Source organism: Hypomesus transpacificus, chromosome 21 (assembly GCF_021917145.1).
Source record: "Hypomesus transpacificus isolate Combined female chromosome 21, fHypTra1, whole genome shotgun sequence".
NCBI lineage: Eukaryota > Metazoa > Chordata > Actinopteri > Osmeriformes > Osmeridae > Hypomesus > Hypomesus transpacificus.
In genome coordinates, this window is record NC_061080.1 from 1914130 (window position 1) to 1931255 (window position 17126).

Consider the following 17126-nt stretch of genomic DNA (forward strand, 5'->3'; position numbering starts at 1 on the left):
GGGGAAGATTGGGCTAAGTCCAACCCCTTGCCAGTTTCAAGTCAGGTCCTGCACTCTGCCTTGTCAGTCTGCCTGTCAGTGTCGTTAGAGAGGATCTCGCAAAGCAGATGATTTGCTGGATATAGACAGGATAAAAAAGATCAAAGGTTTGTACACATTTTTCATTTACGCTCACATATGCTGAAAAGTTTAGGAAACTTGTTTGCGGTTGATGCACCATACAGGGATGCCGTGCGTGTTCTCGTTCTTAAGTTTTTAATGCAAGAGTTTACGATGTATTCAACATATGTTTATAAAAAGATAGCGGTAGATTTTAAAGTGAAAATTAGAGAATATTTGTGAAATCCTGTATGGATATTTAATTCAACTTTTAAAGAACACAAAACTGCCAAATCTGCCTCCCCCCTGTTGGGATCGCGGAGTTGCATTGCAGACCGTGGGAACCAATTGCGGCAATTAATGTTCCTATAGATATGGTACATTTTCAGATATATGCTATTTAACGACATGACCCGACAGATGTAATTCGTTTTGATTACATTTTTTTTTATCATTAAAGAAGAACAAAAGTTGCCGCATTGCTATTGTGTGTAGAATGTTTCAGAACATTATTTTCCAACACCCGTCAGCTACAGATTGAACGTGATTGAACGTGGTTTTTGGACCATTGGTTCAATGTTAATACATGACAAGAACCAGTTCTATCAATGAAATCATTACAATGCACGAGATAAGACGCAAAAGAATGCGAGCCCAATCTAACATCAAACATCCAACATCAAATAGGCCTACATGCATCAATGTGATCGCTCTGGTTTCTGTTGCATTTCGATCACTGGTTATTTACATAGCTCCACAGATGAGTGTTTAAAAAATCGCATGCTTTTTGTAAGTGCTTCTGCACCAATTAAACCTCACCTTGACTGTGTCATTAGGAATCGGGCACGTGTGACAAATTCACGCACGCATGTTATTACATTGATTGTTTTATCATGATTAACATTAAATTACGCTGTACTCACTTGAGGTAGGTTAGGGTGTGCTTGATAGTATGACACATTGAAAAATAATAATTTTTACACTCTTGTGCTCACTCTAATAATGTAACTAAGTGGTTGAGTGTTCATATTTTCGATAAATAATTCACATTCACACAAAGATTACAACACTTAAACCCCATTTACAAATTACAATTTCCACACTGATTTCATTATTTGTGTTATCTCTGACTCATGCCATCTGCCTTGTGTTTTTATTTTCAGTATTTGGAACACTTCATTCAGAGCGCAAGAGCAACTCCTAGTGGTGAGAGTAATAATATTTATCAGCAAGGAAAGCCAACCTACAGCTGTGTCACTGCCATGTCACGCAAAGCGGACTTGGATTTCATCAAATCTATTCATCTTTGGAGCTACGAGAGGAGCCAGCCGATGTTCACATAACCTCGTCAACAGTTTCAGCCGCACCATTTCGACTCGCATCGACCTTCAGCAGAGACATGAAAAGGACTATGTCATACTCATAACCGTAATCAAAAACACACCGACAATAACATGGAAGCCTCCCGCGCTGCCTATGCAGGGGCTTCCCCCACCACCGCCGTCACCACCCCCACCTCCTCCGCCACTAGCCTCCTCCAGTTCTTCTGGGAGTACCAAGACAATGCAGTCATCGTCGAACACTACAACTACACCGGCAAGCTCCAGGGCGACCGTTACCGCGAGGGTCTGAAGCCCGAGGGCATCGCCTTCCTGGTGGTCTGCCTGCTCATCGTCCTGGAGAACGCCGTGGTTCTCCTGGCCATCTGGCGGAACAAGAAGTTCCACCTGCCCATGTATTATTTACTAGGGAACCTGACTCTGTCTGACCTCTTAGCAGGGATCACTTACATGGCCAACATCGTCATGTCAGGACCCAAAACACTTAAGCTGACTCCACTGCTCTGGTTCCTGCGAGAGGGCGGGGTTTTCATCACGCTCGCCGCCTCCGTCATCAGCCTATTGGCCATCGCCATCGAGCGCCACGTGACCATGGTGACCATGCGCCCTTACCACGGGGCGAAGAGGGGCCGCATGCTGGCGCTGATCGGGGCGAGTTGGGCTCTGGCGGGCTTGCTCGGGGTTCTTCCCATCCTGGGTTGGAACTGCATCCACAGTTTGGACCAGTGCTCCACCGTCCTCCCGCTGTACGCCAAGAGCTACATCCTGGTCTGCGTGACGGTGTTCAGCCTCATCCTGCTGGCCATCGTGGTCCTGTACGTGCGCGTCTTCCGCATCGTCCGCACCAACACCCAGCGCCAGCGAGCGGGCACGGGCAGCCTGAGGAAAGGCCTTGCGCGGAAGTCTCAGAAGTACCTGGCCCTCCTCAAGACGGTCACCATCGTCCTCTGCGTCTTCATCGCCTGCTGGCTCCCGCTCTTCCTCCTCCTGCTGCTCGACTTCTTCTGCCCCGCCCGCGCCTGCCGCCTGCTCCTCAAGGCCGACTACTTCCTGGGCGTGGCCATGGTCAACTCGCTCCTCAACCCCATCATCTACACGCTGACCAGTAAGGACATGCGCAGGGCCATCCTCCGTCTGCTGTGCGGACCCTGCCTGATGACCAAGGACGGCCAGGTGAAGACGATGGGCATTCCTTTCCTGGAGTGTAGCTTCAGTAAGACGGAGGTAGCCTCTCACAGGGTGGAAGGTCTCGAGACGACCATCTCCTCTGGGAACATCATCACTACGCCCTCCCCTATCAAGGCCCTCTACCCCAAGCTCTTCAAGGCTTGAGGACATCCCTCGGATAAAGGGAATGTTACAACCCACTGAGGAGCGGACACGAGAGGGGCTAGCAGGAGTTAGCAAAGCAACTTACGCAGTCTTTACAAAGAGAGTTGGAGTTGGGTTATGGCCTACTTCAAAAACCACAGATGTGAAGACATTGTGTGAGAAAAACCACTCAAACACAGCAAAGGGCGCTGTGGTTCTGACTCACATTCTGTGGAAGAGACTCAAATGTGAATGAAGCAACTTTCTTGTACAGACACAAAGCTCCTACAAAACTGCAATGAATTGCACTAAAGATACTGTTATGAGTTTACATAGACAGTGGTCTTAGAAATGAGCTCTAAGGTAGATTTTGTTCCTTAGTCTTTAAAACAAATCAAAGTCAATGCAAATGGAACCTTCCACACAAGTTTGTTTAGTGGTCATAGCTATTGTGTTTTGCTTTCCCCCTCAATCATTTTTTTCACAGAACTGGGTCACCGAAAGCTGAACCCACATGAACCCATCTGCTATATGTCTGTGCCACAGACTCTGTGGGTGCCTGTACTTCGCTGGCTCGAAGGTCCGGGTTGTACCAGAGGCATGTGCTGAAAACCTGTACCATGGCACATTCGTGTGCCTAAATAGGGCAGACAGACAAAGAAGGAGAAAAAGAATGTTGTTGATGCTTTTATGCTCAGCCCTGAGAACTTTCAGCAATAACCCAACATTCTACAGGTGGGAGAATGTCCATCTGTAGATTTGGGGTTCAGGGGGAAAACGTCCCTCCAACATTGTTTTCAAAGTGGATGTTGCACAGTGATGTCAGCTTGATGCTGTTCAAAATGGAACGTTTGTGTGGTGGTTGTGGTTTTCTAGGTTGTGATAACTTCTCTGAAATGTCACAACACCCACCAGAATAAAACAACTAGAACAAGCAAGTTACCATGAGATAAACTGTGGTGATATGTTGGGCTCATCGGCAAATGTAGCCATCATTCATTTTTGCCTGGAAGGTTTTCCTTCAGTTATGATGTTAAGTACTGATTAATAGTAAGTAATGGCAAATAGGTCATTGCCACAGCTACAAGGTCATTGCATTAGCTGACAGCAGAAGCAAAGAACAGATCAGCTGAGAGACTTGTCACCTGGCGATTATAAAGTTACCGTAGCAGTCACTCCATGTACGAGAATGTACATGCCATCTACGAAACAAGAAGACCAGACCCAGTGGTGTCCGATGACATGTTCCAAACTCAACCTACTCACAAGGATTTCCCTATGTTGTTTGTGTGTGTACTTGAATGGGTCTCTCCACTTGAAATGGATTTGGCATTTATCACTTAAAATATGTATTTTCTCTTTAATGTAGCCTCCTCTTATGACTGAGCGGGTGTTGTTTTGTATTGTACAGTGTTAAATGTATTTTTGTATTTCTGAATAACTTCATACAATCTCTGTAAATGATATGCATTTTGTATCAAAACGTTTTCTATCATCAATATAACAATAAAAGGTCTTTTGTAAAAGTGTGTTCACTTTGCCTTGTACAAGTTTGTGTGCATGTGTGACGTATGTGTGTGTGTTTGTGTAGCTCCACATACATGTACACCCTAATCAATGCATAAGAGTGGGCCTAAGCATGCACTTTCCACGACAAGGAAAGTTGAGAAAAGTGGAAGACTGTTTCTTTGAGAAATGCTACAGGAAACGAACCCCTTCTGCCACATCTGTTAATGAAATTGCCCTAGATTCTGCCGCCTTCACGCGCCTCAAATGTTTCAGAGCTCCTGTCCTGAACAAAGAACCTCTTCTTCAAAGCTGCACATCCGTGACCCATCCTCTTCCTGAGTCTGTTAACCTGTGCATCAGTAATAAATAGGGAAAGGTCGTTTCAACATGGTGACCCACAAGCCATGCTTGTTAACGCTTCAAAGGTAAACTCGAGACTGTGTTTTAGCGTTTGTCATGCTCTCTTGACTCATGTTTCTCGGTCATAAACTATTATACTCCTTTCAAAAACTCCTAAATGGAAGCATTGTGTGCGTTCATTACTTTTTTTCAAAAGATAAGACATCAAGATTTGTGCGTGAATCACAATTAAAGTTAAATTTAGAGTTAAATCAATTTGTCACCTGAGGATCCAAGACACTGCAATAAGTTTGGTTGTGGTGTGTTTTAAAAACACTTTCAGATGAACAGTTTATACAGCATCGCTCTCAAACTGTTTTCTCCGGGTGTGTAGGTGTCATGTCATGATGTATGCATTTAGTTAAGTGTACATGCAACATGACACCAGTCAGGTTCTGTAGATATAGAAGTCTAGATATAGAAGCAAGAGAACAATGCTGGCTGCTCCTCATCCCTTTTCAAAGAGATGCTTTGGTTCGAGCCCATTCACACTCACAGTTTAACACAGGAAATTCTTCATGTTTCTACAGCCTGTATGTTATTGTACAGTGGTGCTGGCCTCCTAAATTTCAGGAAACATATGGCACAGATGTCAGTTGATACAAACCTGTTTCCATATTGACATATGAAAGTGACTCCCCATGACGTGCAACCATTTTTGAACACAGGGATGTTTGACAGTTTTGATAGCATCTACAGATGTCTGTGTATTTTTATGTGCTGGGTTTCCTATATGTGACACTGGATTTGTGATAGTTCAAGACAAAGGTCAAAGATTCAAACTTTCCTTGGATTCCCTCCAGGAGCTAAATAATACAACTGAGGCAGAAGCTATTGCAGGATTAACAAGAAAGAGAATGGAGACAAATGAGTTAGAGCATGTCCAAGAATGCCAATCTATTGCTCAAGGGTTACACAGTAGGATGATATGGGAGAATAGAAATGTGGAATGAAATTCTAATTAGGGCTGAATCCCTTTTCGACCCCTGAGGTGTCTGGATATCAAGCATTACTCACTTGAAGAAGAGTGATGGTTTATCAAGACTTATCCCTTTGTTTATCAGCAGGAATGTTTTTTATTGCCTGTAAATGTTAGCCCTTTAACACTCAATCTAGATTAAAACCCCTGCATTTCGCTAAAAAGGATTTATAGACACGTGAATGTGAATAATAATTTTAGTTGAGTCTGTTGCACCTTGCGTTCACAACGTTTTATGGGAATTATTGTTTGCAGGTTGTTTTGTTTCTAATTCGAACAAGCGTTGATCGCCCTGCAAATTTGTCTTTGATCGCCACCATGTGGCGTTATTATAGAATCATTTTTTTGTGTGCATTACGTAGTTTGCTTTGGAGAACCGTTTGGTGTGTCAGCACTTGGATTTGCAAAGTGTCACTTTACCTTGATAAATTGATATTTTAGGCATTCCTAGCATACATATTTCAGCAGGAAACCAGGGCATATGCTACAAGGTAAGAGAAGGAGGTTTGTTGCATGGCAAAATCATATTTTAATGTTTTTTAATGATCTTTAGACAAGGATCCTAATAATACATTTTGGTCTGGCAATATTAATATGATATTTAAAAAAAAAAACGATATTAAGGTCACATCATATTTTTTTCTGGCTTTCTTTCACCCATATTAATCATTCAATTTTGACAGTGCACATTGTATTCCTATAGGTTCACTCCAGGTAATTTGGTTTACTCTGCATAATCACATTTACTACTGAATCTCTGGCAAGTAGGATCTTTCATATGTCTAAAATAACGGACTATTTTTAAATACCGACAATGCTCTTATTTTTTCCATATTTGATTGACAGCTGGCCAACAGCTTTGGGCACGTTGCCTATAAGAAGACCCGTTCTCTTCCTTCATTTTAAGGACTCCTCTTCTGTAAAAGTCCTCTCCCGCTGGGTGATATTAACCACTAGTTCGTGTCTATGGAGCCAAACCATGTCGTCTTCAGGCCAGCTCTTATTTTGACATCGAGACGAGACTCATACAATGCTTAGTCATGGTGAGTTACAGCTTTCCACCGATCCTGTGTGGTGTTCAGACAGCGACAGAAGAACGGACTGGAGCTTTGTGAGTTTCGTTTCTGTAAATATATATCAGTATAGCTGGTTTTAAATGTAATTAATGTGCTGTTTTACTAATTGTCCAGTTAATCCGCGACATAACCTTTATTGAAAAGAATAAAGCCCAAAAGGCTACTGAGCCCGCTTTGTCAACATTTTGTTCTCGATCGACTCCAAACCACTTAGCCTACCATATGCGACGCCAGTTTTTGCTATCTAAACGGTCACTGTCAATTTGCTGTTTATAATCGATTTGATATGTTTGACTTAGCCTACCATAAAACGGCACTGCTTTTCGCCTTTTCGAGTGTTGTATAATTGCTATGCATGTTGCATGCCAATACTTGTTTAGCACGGTTTTTGTAACCAATACATCAAAGAATGCACACTATTGGATTCGAGAAGTAATCAGCCCTTAGACGATATCTGGAATTGGCTGGATGTGATAAACTGCGAATCCAGCTCATTCTGGGTTTACATAAGGACTGGTCTCACTTCTGGGTCATGTTTTGGTACAGACAGTTCTATTGTCGCTCCCCACCTCTACAGATTGAAGAGCAAATTAACAGCCACTGATGAGGGCACTCTGCGTAGGCTAAATAACCTAACCTAGGGTAAATGGGGTCCACAGAAAGTTAATGGATGTAGAATATTTAGTCTTTGAAGAGAATGTTAAGTCTCGTGTCGGTTTTAGTCTACGATGCTGCCGTTTCGTGCGAACGTGTATAATAACAATGAGTTTGGCTCGATAAGCGCAACTCTTGAGCAAAAGCAGGGAGCAGAGATTTGTCTTAGAGTTGTCTGTCTGTTTTAAACTGCAGCAGACCGGTCTATAATTATTTCCACACGTCGGATAGGAACATGTTTACGTCACAGCGTGTACAGTAACATCAACATTTGGCGCGGAAAAAGTATGCTATCAACTTTAGACCGGGGATTTTAGGCCCGCAAGTTGGCAATTTGGTCTCCATGAGTGCGACGGTACACTGTAAATAGTCTTAGAGTTGAGCAACATGTTTTTTTCCCCCAGAAACTTGGAAGTGGCAAGTCTACCATATAAAAGGAAGAGTAGGTGACAGGACACAATATTGCAACATTGCCCCATGTGTGTATGATTAGCCTACGTTTATATTAAAGGATCTGTAGTGTCGAAATGGATTCAAACTTCACACCTTTTTTTGGTTTCACTTTTGTGAAGATTATATAATGGCACAACAACTTACTACTTGAATAATAAAGTAATATCACTAGCTGGAGCAATTCAGTCTGTTTGCTTATCAGAACTTAGGGTAATAATTACATGCACAATGTACAGGTCCTGTTCTGTAACTCGGAATATCTACTGTAACAAAATTGTTGCTCAGTTACTGTGTTAGGTGAGTCAGTACTAGTGACTGTTACTTTGCTGAGAGACAGAGAGACTCGTCTTTAAGACGTAAGGAAAGAATAACACTGACATGGTTAATCAGGTTTTGTTGATGTGGCTATTTGCTGTGTGTATGCCATGCGTGTGTCTGTGCAGTGGGAGTTGTGTTGGCTGTAGTGCATACCGTACTGCTTCCATCCCTCCTTCCAAGTCACGAGACAGGGACAAAACACTCGCCATGCTGACCCGTTGGAAATACTCTCCTAATTTAAGTCAGCCCGTCTTTCACTGACTGCGTCACTTGTGCCAGAGGCTCTGCTATCTCTTTCACCCGGCCCACATTCCCACATTCCTGTGTGAGTGAGGTATCGGGGGTGACGCTCAACTCAATTAATAATGCTGAAGCCTTGTCCATAACAACGCAGAGCTCACAGCCCCTTGCGCATTTGAAAGAAGTGGATGGGCTCTAGTAAGTCCAAGGACATCATCAGCGTGTTTCCCAGTACTTACGAGCAATTCGAACCTCTCCTCGTACCAGTAACAACTTGCATCGTAATTGTTGTTGTCTTCTGGAAAGGTGAAAGGTCACGGTGCCCTAGAGCAGATTCACAGTGACTAAGAGAAAACACGGCGATGAGGATTCATAGCCTGGGTGTGACAGTTGGATGAACACACAGTATCCGAGTATCCGTTTCTTGGTGGACTTTAGAACCGACTGAATGCTTTGAGTTGTTCCAGAACTTCCCTTCTTGCTGACTCACAGGTCTTCCATGGAACTTAGTCACAGGGACACATCTGAAATGGGCTGTGAAGAACCTGTCGTCTAGGCACACCTGTATGTCCACCTGTACTGTTATGTCAAGAGTGTGTGATTTAAATAACCTCTGTTTAAGCCCCTCTCTTTTTGTCTCTCTCTGTTTATGTGTTGCAGGTACTCCGCTAATCCTACTGCTTTCCATGAAACGCACCAGTGCAAGCAGATTCCAAAGCTAGGTGACTTCTAGGAAATCCAGCACACCGACCCTGCCTCATTCCTTCGGACCTCTTGCGACGCCTCCCTCGAATGCGGCTTCTCTCTCTCTCGACAGAGTTTACGACCCTCTCTCCTCTCAGATCTTGGCAAAGCCGGAGCCTAAAAGAAGTCTTAATTAATACTGCTATTAAAATGCGGTACTAAATTTGATTCCCCCCCACCCGCTCCTTCCAGCAGAAAATCAATATGTTATTTTAACCTGCCGTTGCATAGTCCTGACTAGCTGAAACGTGCCCCTGTGGGACCTTATTCCATTGAACGACCCAGTGGTTTTTTTACACATCCGACTGCTTCAGGTTTTTCCCCTGTTGCTATAGTAAACACTTGTGGTCAAACAAACTAACTATATGACTTCCTGAGGTCCTGTCACACCTGCTCTATTATTCCTTCCCAGAAGACCTCTCAGTACCTTTTTGATTTCTCTTGTTCTCCTTTGCACTGTTTTCCCAATTTCATAAGACGAAGGTTTCCCCTTAGACAGAGCGAAGGGGGGCACGGAAATTCCGAAACACAAAACAATTGAATGATGCAGTAAATCCAATTGCAGCTCTGGCCATGTTGTAGAACACAAACAACCATGACTGGCAGTTAACACCACAGGTTTTTTTTACTGTTGACTTTTAAACCCCAATGTTACACCATGGCTGGACTTGTGAGATAAGTTGGACTCCAAACAAAAACCCTTGGACTTTCATAGCTTTTTCATCCCTTTTTTTTTTGGTGTGGTTAGTTTGAACCTTTTTCCCCTTACTTTTGCCCTCTGCCACCTGGCGAGCAAGGATATGCCTGTCAACGCGACCCGCGGTTGTTGAGGACGCGCACACCGGAGAAAGGGGGGGATATGACGGAGAGCATGACCGAGTGCAAGGCGCTGGTGACGCCGTCCACGCGCAACGGCCACCGGGTCTTCAGCTACACGCTGGAAAGCCACACGGCGGCCGCCTTCGCCATCATGAACGAGCTGCGGACGGACGGGCAGCTGTGCGACGTGACGCTGCACGTGCGCTACAACGACCTGGACGCCGTGGACTTTGTGGCCCACAAGGTGGTGCTGGCCTCGTCCTCGCCCGTCTTCCGCGCCATGTTCACCAACGGGCTGAAGGAGTGCGGGATGGAGGTGGTGCCCATCGAGGGGATCCACCCTCGGGTGAGTGCTGCCCTGCTTCGCTAACCGCTCTCGACACGTATGAAAACAAATGGAACAATAGTAAGACAATAATAATAACAACAACAAGAATAATAGTAAAAAAAAAAGAAAAAAAAAAAAAAAAGGGGAACTGGACAGTGATGGTGTGCTAGCTAGGTGCCAAGGTGAAGGGCTCTGAGCCAAGTACAATAGAGCATCTAGACGGAGTAGAGAACTGATGTCAGCAGGCCCCCAGCCCTTTCTCATTAGAACAAGGAGCCACATGTGATCGTTGGGAAGATGGCGGTGTATTCGATATGATTATAGAGCAAGCTCAACGTAGCAACTTTAGAGGCCATTAAATGGTCGGTAGAGAGGATAATAGAGAGGATAATTCAATACTCCCAATTCAATAATCCAAAAAAGAGGAAGGCAGCTTGCCTCATTGTAACCGAGTCGTTTACACACTGGGGGAGGGGGGGACTGGTAATGATTCAACTGTGTGCTTGATAAATGGACTTGAATGATCAGTTTGACCTCATTAATCAAGCATTTGCACTGGGCTGCACCTATTTTCACAGATGGGCTGGAGCGGTAGCCAATGTGCACACACACACACACAGTTGCTCTTGCTTCGGCTGGAGCAAACTTCCCTCTGACTCAGCAGTTTGGGATCTGCGCCTTAGTGTCCCCCCCACCCCACCCCCCCCCCCCTCACACACACAGCGTGTTGGCGTGATAACCACCGTACTTTGACGAATGAACGTGTGATCACTGCTCCAACCGCCAACTGATAAGGCCTACCTCAGTGATATACTGTAGTGGAGTACCCCAGAACTGGTTCACCAAATCAGATGACCTGGTTCAGTCAGTTTTATCATCAGACCCGAGTCCCCTTTTCTTTTTTTTTGTAATGTAATGGGGCAGATCAACACCTCCTGTATCTTTTGTTCTCTTATCAGTCACAGATTTCCATATCTCTCACCCTTTTCCACTTTCATCCTCCCTCTCTCGCCATACTCCCCCCCCCCCCCCCACCCCTCCCCTCCTACTATTTCCTCACTGTCCGCCCCCCACTCAACCATCCTGTTTGTGCCCACGCCCTTTCACCAGGTGATGGAGCGGCTGATTGAGTTTGCCTACACCGCCAGCATCTCCGTGGGGGAGAAGTGCGTGATCCACGTGATGAACGGCGCGGTCATGTACCAGATCGACAGCGTGGTCAAGGCCTGCTGCGACTTCCTGGTCCAGCAGCTGGACCCCAGCAACGCCATCGGCATCGCCAACTTTGCCGAGCAGATCGGCTGCACCGAGCTGCACCAGAAAGCCCGCGAGTACATCTACATGAACTTCAGCCAGGTCAGTGAAGCATATCACAGTTACACCTCCAGTCTCTCCATATCCCCATGAGCCTCATAACAGAGCTCGTACGCCGTGACGCCTAGACGAGGCTAGCTCACGTGACGGGCAGGAACGGCGAGATGTGTTCCCCTTTGCTGTCGGCCCTCGGGTGCGGAGAACTTCCTCTGCCTCAAAGTTCGTTCCAAAGTCGGCGACGACGGGTCGTTCCATCTTTTCGTCCAGTGGGGTTTTTTTTTTTTTTTTAGAATGAGGCCGTAAAACGAAAAAGTTGAAAGGAGTGTCCACGTTTCATCAAATTGTTAAGTGAGCCTGTGTTGAGCTCTCTGATAGTGGTTTGGCTAAACTGCAATGTAACCACCCTCTCTTTTTGATTCTTAATACGTGCACAATGAAACACTTCAGGGGGAAAATGTATTCAAGGCCAGATGCATTGCCCTTGCTATCTTTGTTTGACATAAAGGATGAATCGATCTTGTTCCTGAAACTCCCCTTCGAAACTTATCATTGTTCGTTATCACTGTAACCCACTGCTGGCCTATAGCAATGTTATAAAGATTAGCCTGTGACACTCCATAATCAGTCCTTGTTTGAGTTCCTTGTAACTGCTAAGTCCTTTCCCTAAGTTGACACACCGTATTTGGCGAAGTCGCGCCAATAGCACTCATGCCAGGGGTGAAAGCTGCAAGTCAGTTGTTCTATTGTGGTTGTCGTCTAAAGATGGTTTAGTCTGTCTTTTCCTCTCGGAGCTTTGGGGATCTGTGACATGGCATTTTTGTGGTGTTTGTTCAGTGAGTCATGGTGGTGAAGGGGTGTAGGCCACTGTAGGTTTGCGTTTTTTCTGTCTCAGGCTCGCATATCTTTCCCGCTAGTCAGACTGAAACGAGGGATGTGCCGCCCTAGGTTCCCACTCAAATAGGTACACACGACTCTTCTTTCTTAGTCATCGGGCATTGAAATGTCTCCTTATGCCGATCAGGAGATTTCCCAAAGAGATTACGGCACGCAGCAGTCTGGAAACAAGCAGGTTGATCCGAGTGCCCGACTCAACATTTTCTTGTTGTTGACGTTTCTGACCCCTAGGTGGCGACGCAGGAGGAGTTCTTCAACCTGTCCCACTGCCAGCTAGTGACCCTCATCAGCCGCGACGAGCTCAACGTCCGCTGCGAGTCCGAGGTCTTCCAGGCCTGCGTGGCGTGGGTGCGCTACGACCACGAGAACCGCAAGCCCTTCGTCCAGGCGCTGCTGCAGGCGGTCCGCTGCCACTCCCTCACCCCCCACTTCCTCCAGGCCCAGCTGCAGTCCCTCGAGTGGGACCCCCAGTGCAAGGACTACCTGGCCCAGATCTTCCAGGACCTCACCCTCCACAAGCCCACCAAACTCATCCCCTGCCGGACGCCCAAGGTCCCCCAGCTCATCTACACGGCCGGGGGCTACTTCCGCCAGTCGCTCAGCTACCTGGAGGCCTACAACCCCTGCACGGGCGCCTGGCTGAGGCTGGCCGACCTCCAGGTGCCCCGGAGCGGTCTGGCCGCCTGCGTGATCAGCGGGCTCTGCTACGCCGTGGGGGGGAGGAACAACGCCCCCGACGGGAACATGGACTCCAACACCTTGGACTGCTACAACCCCATGAACAACCGCTGGCTGCCGTGCGCCCCCATGAGCGTGCCGCGCAACCGCATCGGGGTGGGCGTGATCGACCGGATGATCTACGCGGTGGGCGGGTCCCACGGGTGCTACCATCACAACAGCGTGGAGAGGTGAGGGAAGGGGTGCGGGTGTTGGGGAGGGGAGGGGGGGGGGACCGGGTGGTTTCGGTGAAGGAGGCGGGGTTTCTGCTCGAAATGTGTCCGTTGTTTACGTTCGGGAAGGGTGGTTGTTTTTTTTTCAGTGCCTTCCAGCATCTGTGGTGCCAGTAAATCTTTTCATTAAGTTTAATGCCACAATAAGATTGGTTTTGTATTCGGAAGTGCATTGTGTAGTAGCTTTTTTTCTTTTCTTCTTGGGAACAATCAAGTAGTTTTGAGACGTTGAACTGCAGTTACCTGTCCGAGGTACAGTCAACTATTGTTACAATGCCACCCTCGTTTTATTTGAGGAAGTACATTTCAAATAATCTGGGAAGTAAGATTTACGTACACAACAGGCCGCAGTACACCAACATACACCAGGAAGAAGTTTCTCTGAATGAAATCATTGCTTGTTCCCCACACACGCCCACACATGCTTTAAAGTGTTACAGAAATGCATGTCATGGATAGGATACAGGATAAACCAGTCTGTATGGAACAGGGCTGATGAGTATCACCATGACCATCACCATGACTATCCTCCCATTCACTAAACGAGTGTTTACCCCCCCCCCCCCTCAGATATGACCCCGACAGAGACCAGTGGAACCTGGTGGCCCCCATGCTGACGCGGCGCATCGGCGTGGGCGTGGCCGTCATCAACCGGCTGCTGTACGCCGTCGGGGGCTTCGACGGGACCAACCGTCTCAGCTCGTCGGAATGCTACAACCCCGAGAAGGACGAGTGGAACACCAAGGCCTCCATGAACACCGTGCGCTCCGGAGCAGGTGAGGGGGGGGAGGGGCACCTGTCAGACCTCTGGGCCTCCTGTCTGAGCCGAGTCCATGTGACGTCTAGCCGATCATACGTTCTAGACCAGTGGTTCTCAACCCTGGTCCCCAAGTACCCCCCGTCCAGCACGTTTTAGACGTTTCGCTGCTCCAACACACCTGATTCCAATCAATGGGTCGTTATCTAGTGATGCAGAAGCCTGTTAACGACCATTCATTTGAATCAGGTGTGTTGAAGCAGGGAAACATCTAAAACGTGGGAGGACAGGGGGTACTTGAGAACCACTGCTCGAGACTAGAGAACAGACCATCTAAACGGGTAACCAGGCAGGCTGCTGTAGACCTCACTTGTCATGCGAGTGGCAGCGCTGTCGTCACTCTCATTTGAAGTTCCTGGTACACATGTGTACAGAATGTGTGACTCGAGAGTCGTAGGCCCCAAGTTCACCACAGACTATCCTGTGGAACTGTGACTGCAGGAATAAGACACCAATGTGTAAATTGCTAAATAAATGTCATGTACTGCCAACTCGCTGTACAGTCACCTCTGTGCAGCGGGACCCCTGAACTCCATAACGATCCCCTTTCCTCTCCCCCCTGTTCCAGGCGTCTGCGCCCTGGGGAACCGCATTTACGTGATGGGCGGCTATGACGGCACCAACCAGCTGAACACGGTGGAGCGCTACGAAGTGGAGACGGACACCTGGAGCTTCGCCGCCTCCATGAGGCACCGCCGGAGCGCTCTGGGCGTCACCACGCTGCACGGACGCATCTACGTCCTGGGTCGGTGTCTGGCGGCGGGACTGTGTTTTCGGTGGGGTGGGGTGGAGGGTAGTGGGCAGGCAACTGTTCCGCTCCCAGGCCGGATGGAAATGTAGAGACTTCCTCAATCGGCCTTCTCAAATCAGTTGCCTTTGTTAAAAATTCAGTTTCTGATGTAGAGAACCGTCCTCTACTTCCCTGTCTGACACGTTAACACTATTTATAACTCCTATCATGTAACATGTAACTATATTTAGCTTCAGCCCCGCGGCGAACGGAAGACATCGCACTGAGTTGTTCTTCCCATGTCGGAAGACATCCCACTGAGTTGTTCTTCTCATGTCCGCAGGCGGCTACGACGGGGACACCTTCCTGGACAGCGTGGAATGCTACGAGCCCGAGACGGACACGTGGTCCGAGGTGACGCGCATGACGTCGGGGAGGAGCGGCGTGGGCGTGGCCGTCACCATGGAGCCCTGCCAAAAAGAGTGCCAGGTGCCCAATAGTAACTGCGGCGCCTCGTCTTCCTACTCGTGCGGGGACTCCTCCCATCACATGACCAGGCACGGCGAGTCTGGAAATCGGGGGGGAGGGGGCAACCCTTCCCCCTCCCCTAAGGCTTTCAGAAGAAAGTAACCCCTTGCAGAGATCTCAATAAATGTATGATTTGTTTCTGATTCGAGAGTGTTTGATTCACTCTGCTCCGACTCGCATGTTCAGGCGTAGAAATAGCCATGTTCAATCTATTTCTATGCTACTCGCCTCCGACTGGAGCAACATCCCCTTTTGGACCAATGTCTCCCAGGTTCAAGAAATGGGAGAGAAGGGCTGAATATTCAAAAGGCCAATGAGGAAGCATCCAGGGGTTCTTTTTTTTTATTTCTTTTTTTCCTACTTCAAGACCAGCCTGTGCAGACCAACCAAATCTAAGGGGGGGGGGGGGGGGGGGGGGTTGAAAACCAAGTTACACATTTGTCAGTATCAGAAACCCGGGAGGATTTACACAATGCAAAAAGTGCCATTAGCATGTCTCTGGGCATGACCTTTTTATCATCAGTATACGTAACTCCTGTGCGATACCGTAAAGAGAGAAGACACAAAATGGTGGCACTTGGACGCTCGCGTGGCTGGTGATGTGCTTTTCCAGTAGTTTACAGTCCCTGTCCTATTCTCCCCTTCCTGAGCCCTAGCTCATAGCTATGTAGAAAACACCCGCTCCATCATCCAAACATCCCCTAACCCCTGGCTACTCAGTTGCTAAGCAGTCATCATAGCATTTGATTGGTGTTATTGCCCTGGCAAATACATTGGCTTGTTATCAGCCAATGGTCACATTTGCCTAGCCGATCTGTTTTATATCTACAGTACCTGGAAATGGCTTAAGGGGGAAAGGATCCTATCAAGACAGGACCACACCATTAATTGGAACATATAGAACCATGGTGAGTCCAGCTTACCTTCAAGACGACAAATGTGTCCATAAGCATGGCAACACTACACATAGTCAAATCTCAGAACTCTCCCTGCTGTTACCATTGTGTTTTACATGCATCCTGCCTTCCCCCAGATCACAAGTGACCATTATTATCCTGTAGAGTATTTTTGGAGGATGAAATGGCGAGAACTAATCTGTGTAAGGAAATGTATTTGTAAACAGTGGTTTAAGCTACAAGTTTTTTTTGGTTTTGTTTTTTTTATAAGGTTTTGTACATTTGTACATGATATTCCACAGGATTCTTGTACAGAATTCAAGAGCTCAGTTTTCTATTTATTTTGTTCCGGTCCTCCTTGTCTTGTCATTTGTTTCAACTGACTACATCTTTGTACTGAAATTGAACTCTTGTTATTTTGTGTCTTGCTAACCAGCATGCGTTGTAATTGGGGATGCCTATGAATGCTACATTTAAAAGTTTGTAAAAAAATTACTTAGGTTTCAAAGGGACTTATTTTCTCGTCTGTAGTTTGAAATGAAAAAATAATAGGATATTTAAAGACTGCTTTGTACATTTTTCAGCCAACAATGCCTGTACAAAAATACACATTGTATATTAATAAAGTTTATGTTTATTGTACCGCCATGTTGTCTTTTTGCTCCATTGTGACATGTTGCATAACCAGATCCTTTCTTTTTTGGTTTTTCTTTAGCTTTTTTTTGGAG

At 46.6% G+C, this 17126-nt stretch overlaps 2 protein-coding genes across 2 annotated transcripts; both read left to right on the forward strand.

The window, feature by feature from the left end:
- Positions 1–53: 53 nt before the first annotated feature.
- Positions 54–4281, forward strand: LOC124483234 (sphingosine 1-phosphate receptor 1-like). Its single transcript, XM_047043576.1, has 2 exons — positions 54–146; positions 1263–4281. Exon 2 carries the CDS (start codon positions 1554–1556, stop codon positions 2769–2771), a length of 1218 nt encoding a protein of 405 aa, XP_046899532.1. The 5' UTR covers positions 54–146; positions 1263–1553; the 3' UTR covers positions 2772–4281.
- A 2270-nt stretch (positions 4282–6551) lies between these two features.
- On the forward strand, positions 6552–15920 carry keap1b (kelch-like ECH-associated protein 1b). Its single transcript, XM_047043562.1, has 7 exons — positions 6552–6748; positions 9039–10287; positions 11380–11625; positions 12709–13385; positions 13998–14203; positions 14813–14989; positions 15318–15920. Exons 2-7 carry the CDS (start codon positions 9982–9984, stop codon positions 15602–15604), a joined length of 1899 nt encoding a protein of 632 aa, XP_046899518.1. The 5' UTR covers positions 6552–6748; positions 9039–9981; the 3' UTR covers positions 15605–15920.
- Positions 15921–17126: the final 1206 nt, after the last annotated feature.

Coding starts and splice junctions, on each gene's coding strand:
- keap1b (XM_047043562.1), top strand. CDS start 9,982: ATGACGGAGAGCATGACCGAGTGCAAGGCGCTGGTGACGCCGTCCACG. Junction 11,626..12,708: donor TCTACATGAACTTCAGCCAG/GTCAGTGAAGCA, acceptor TCTGACCCCTAG/GTGGCGACGCAGGAGGAGTT. Junction 14,990..15,317: donor CGGACGCATCTACGTCCTGG/GTCGGTGTCTGG, acceptor TCATGTCCGCAG/GCGGCTACGACGGGGACACC.
- LOC124483234 (XM_047043576.1), top strand. CDS start 1,554: ATGGAAGCCTCCCGCGCTGCCTATGCAGGGGCTTCCCCCACCACCGCC.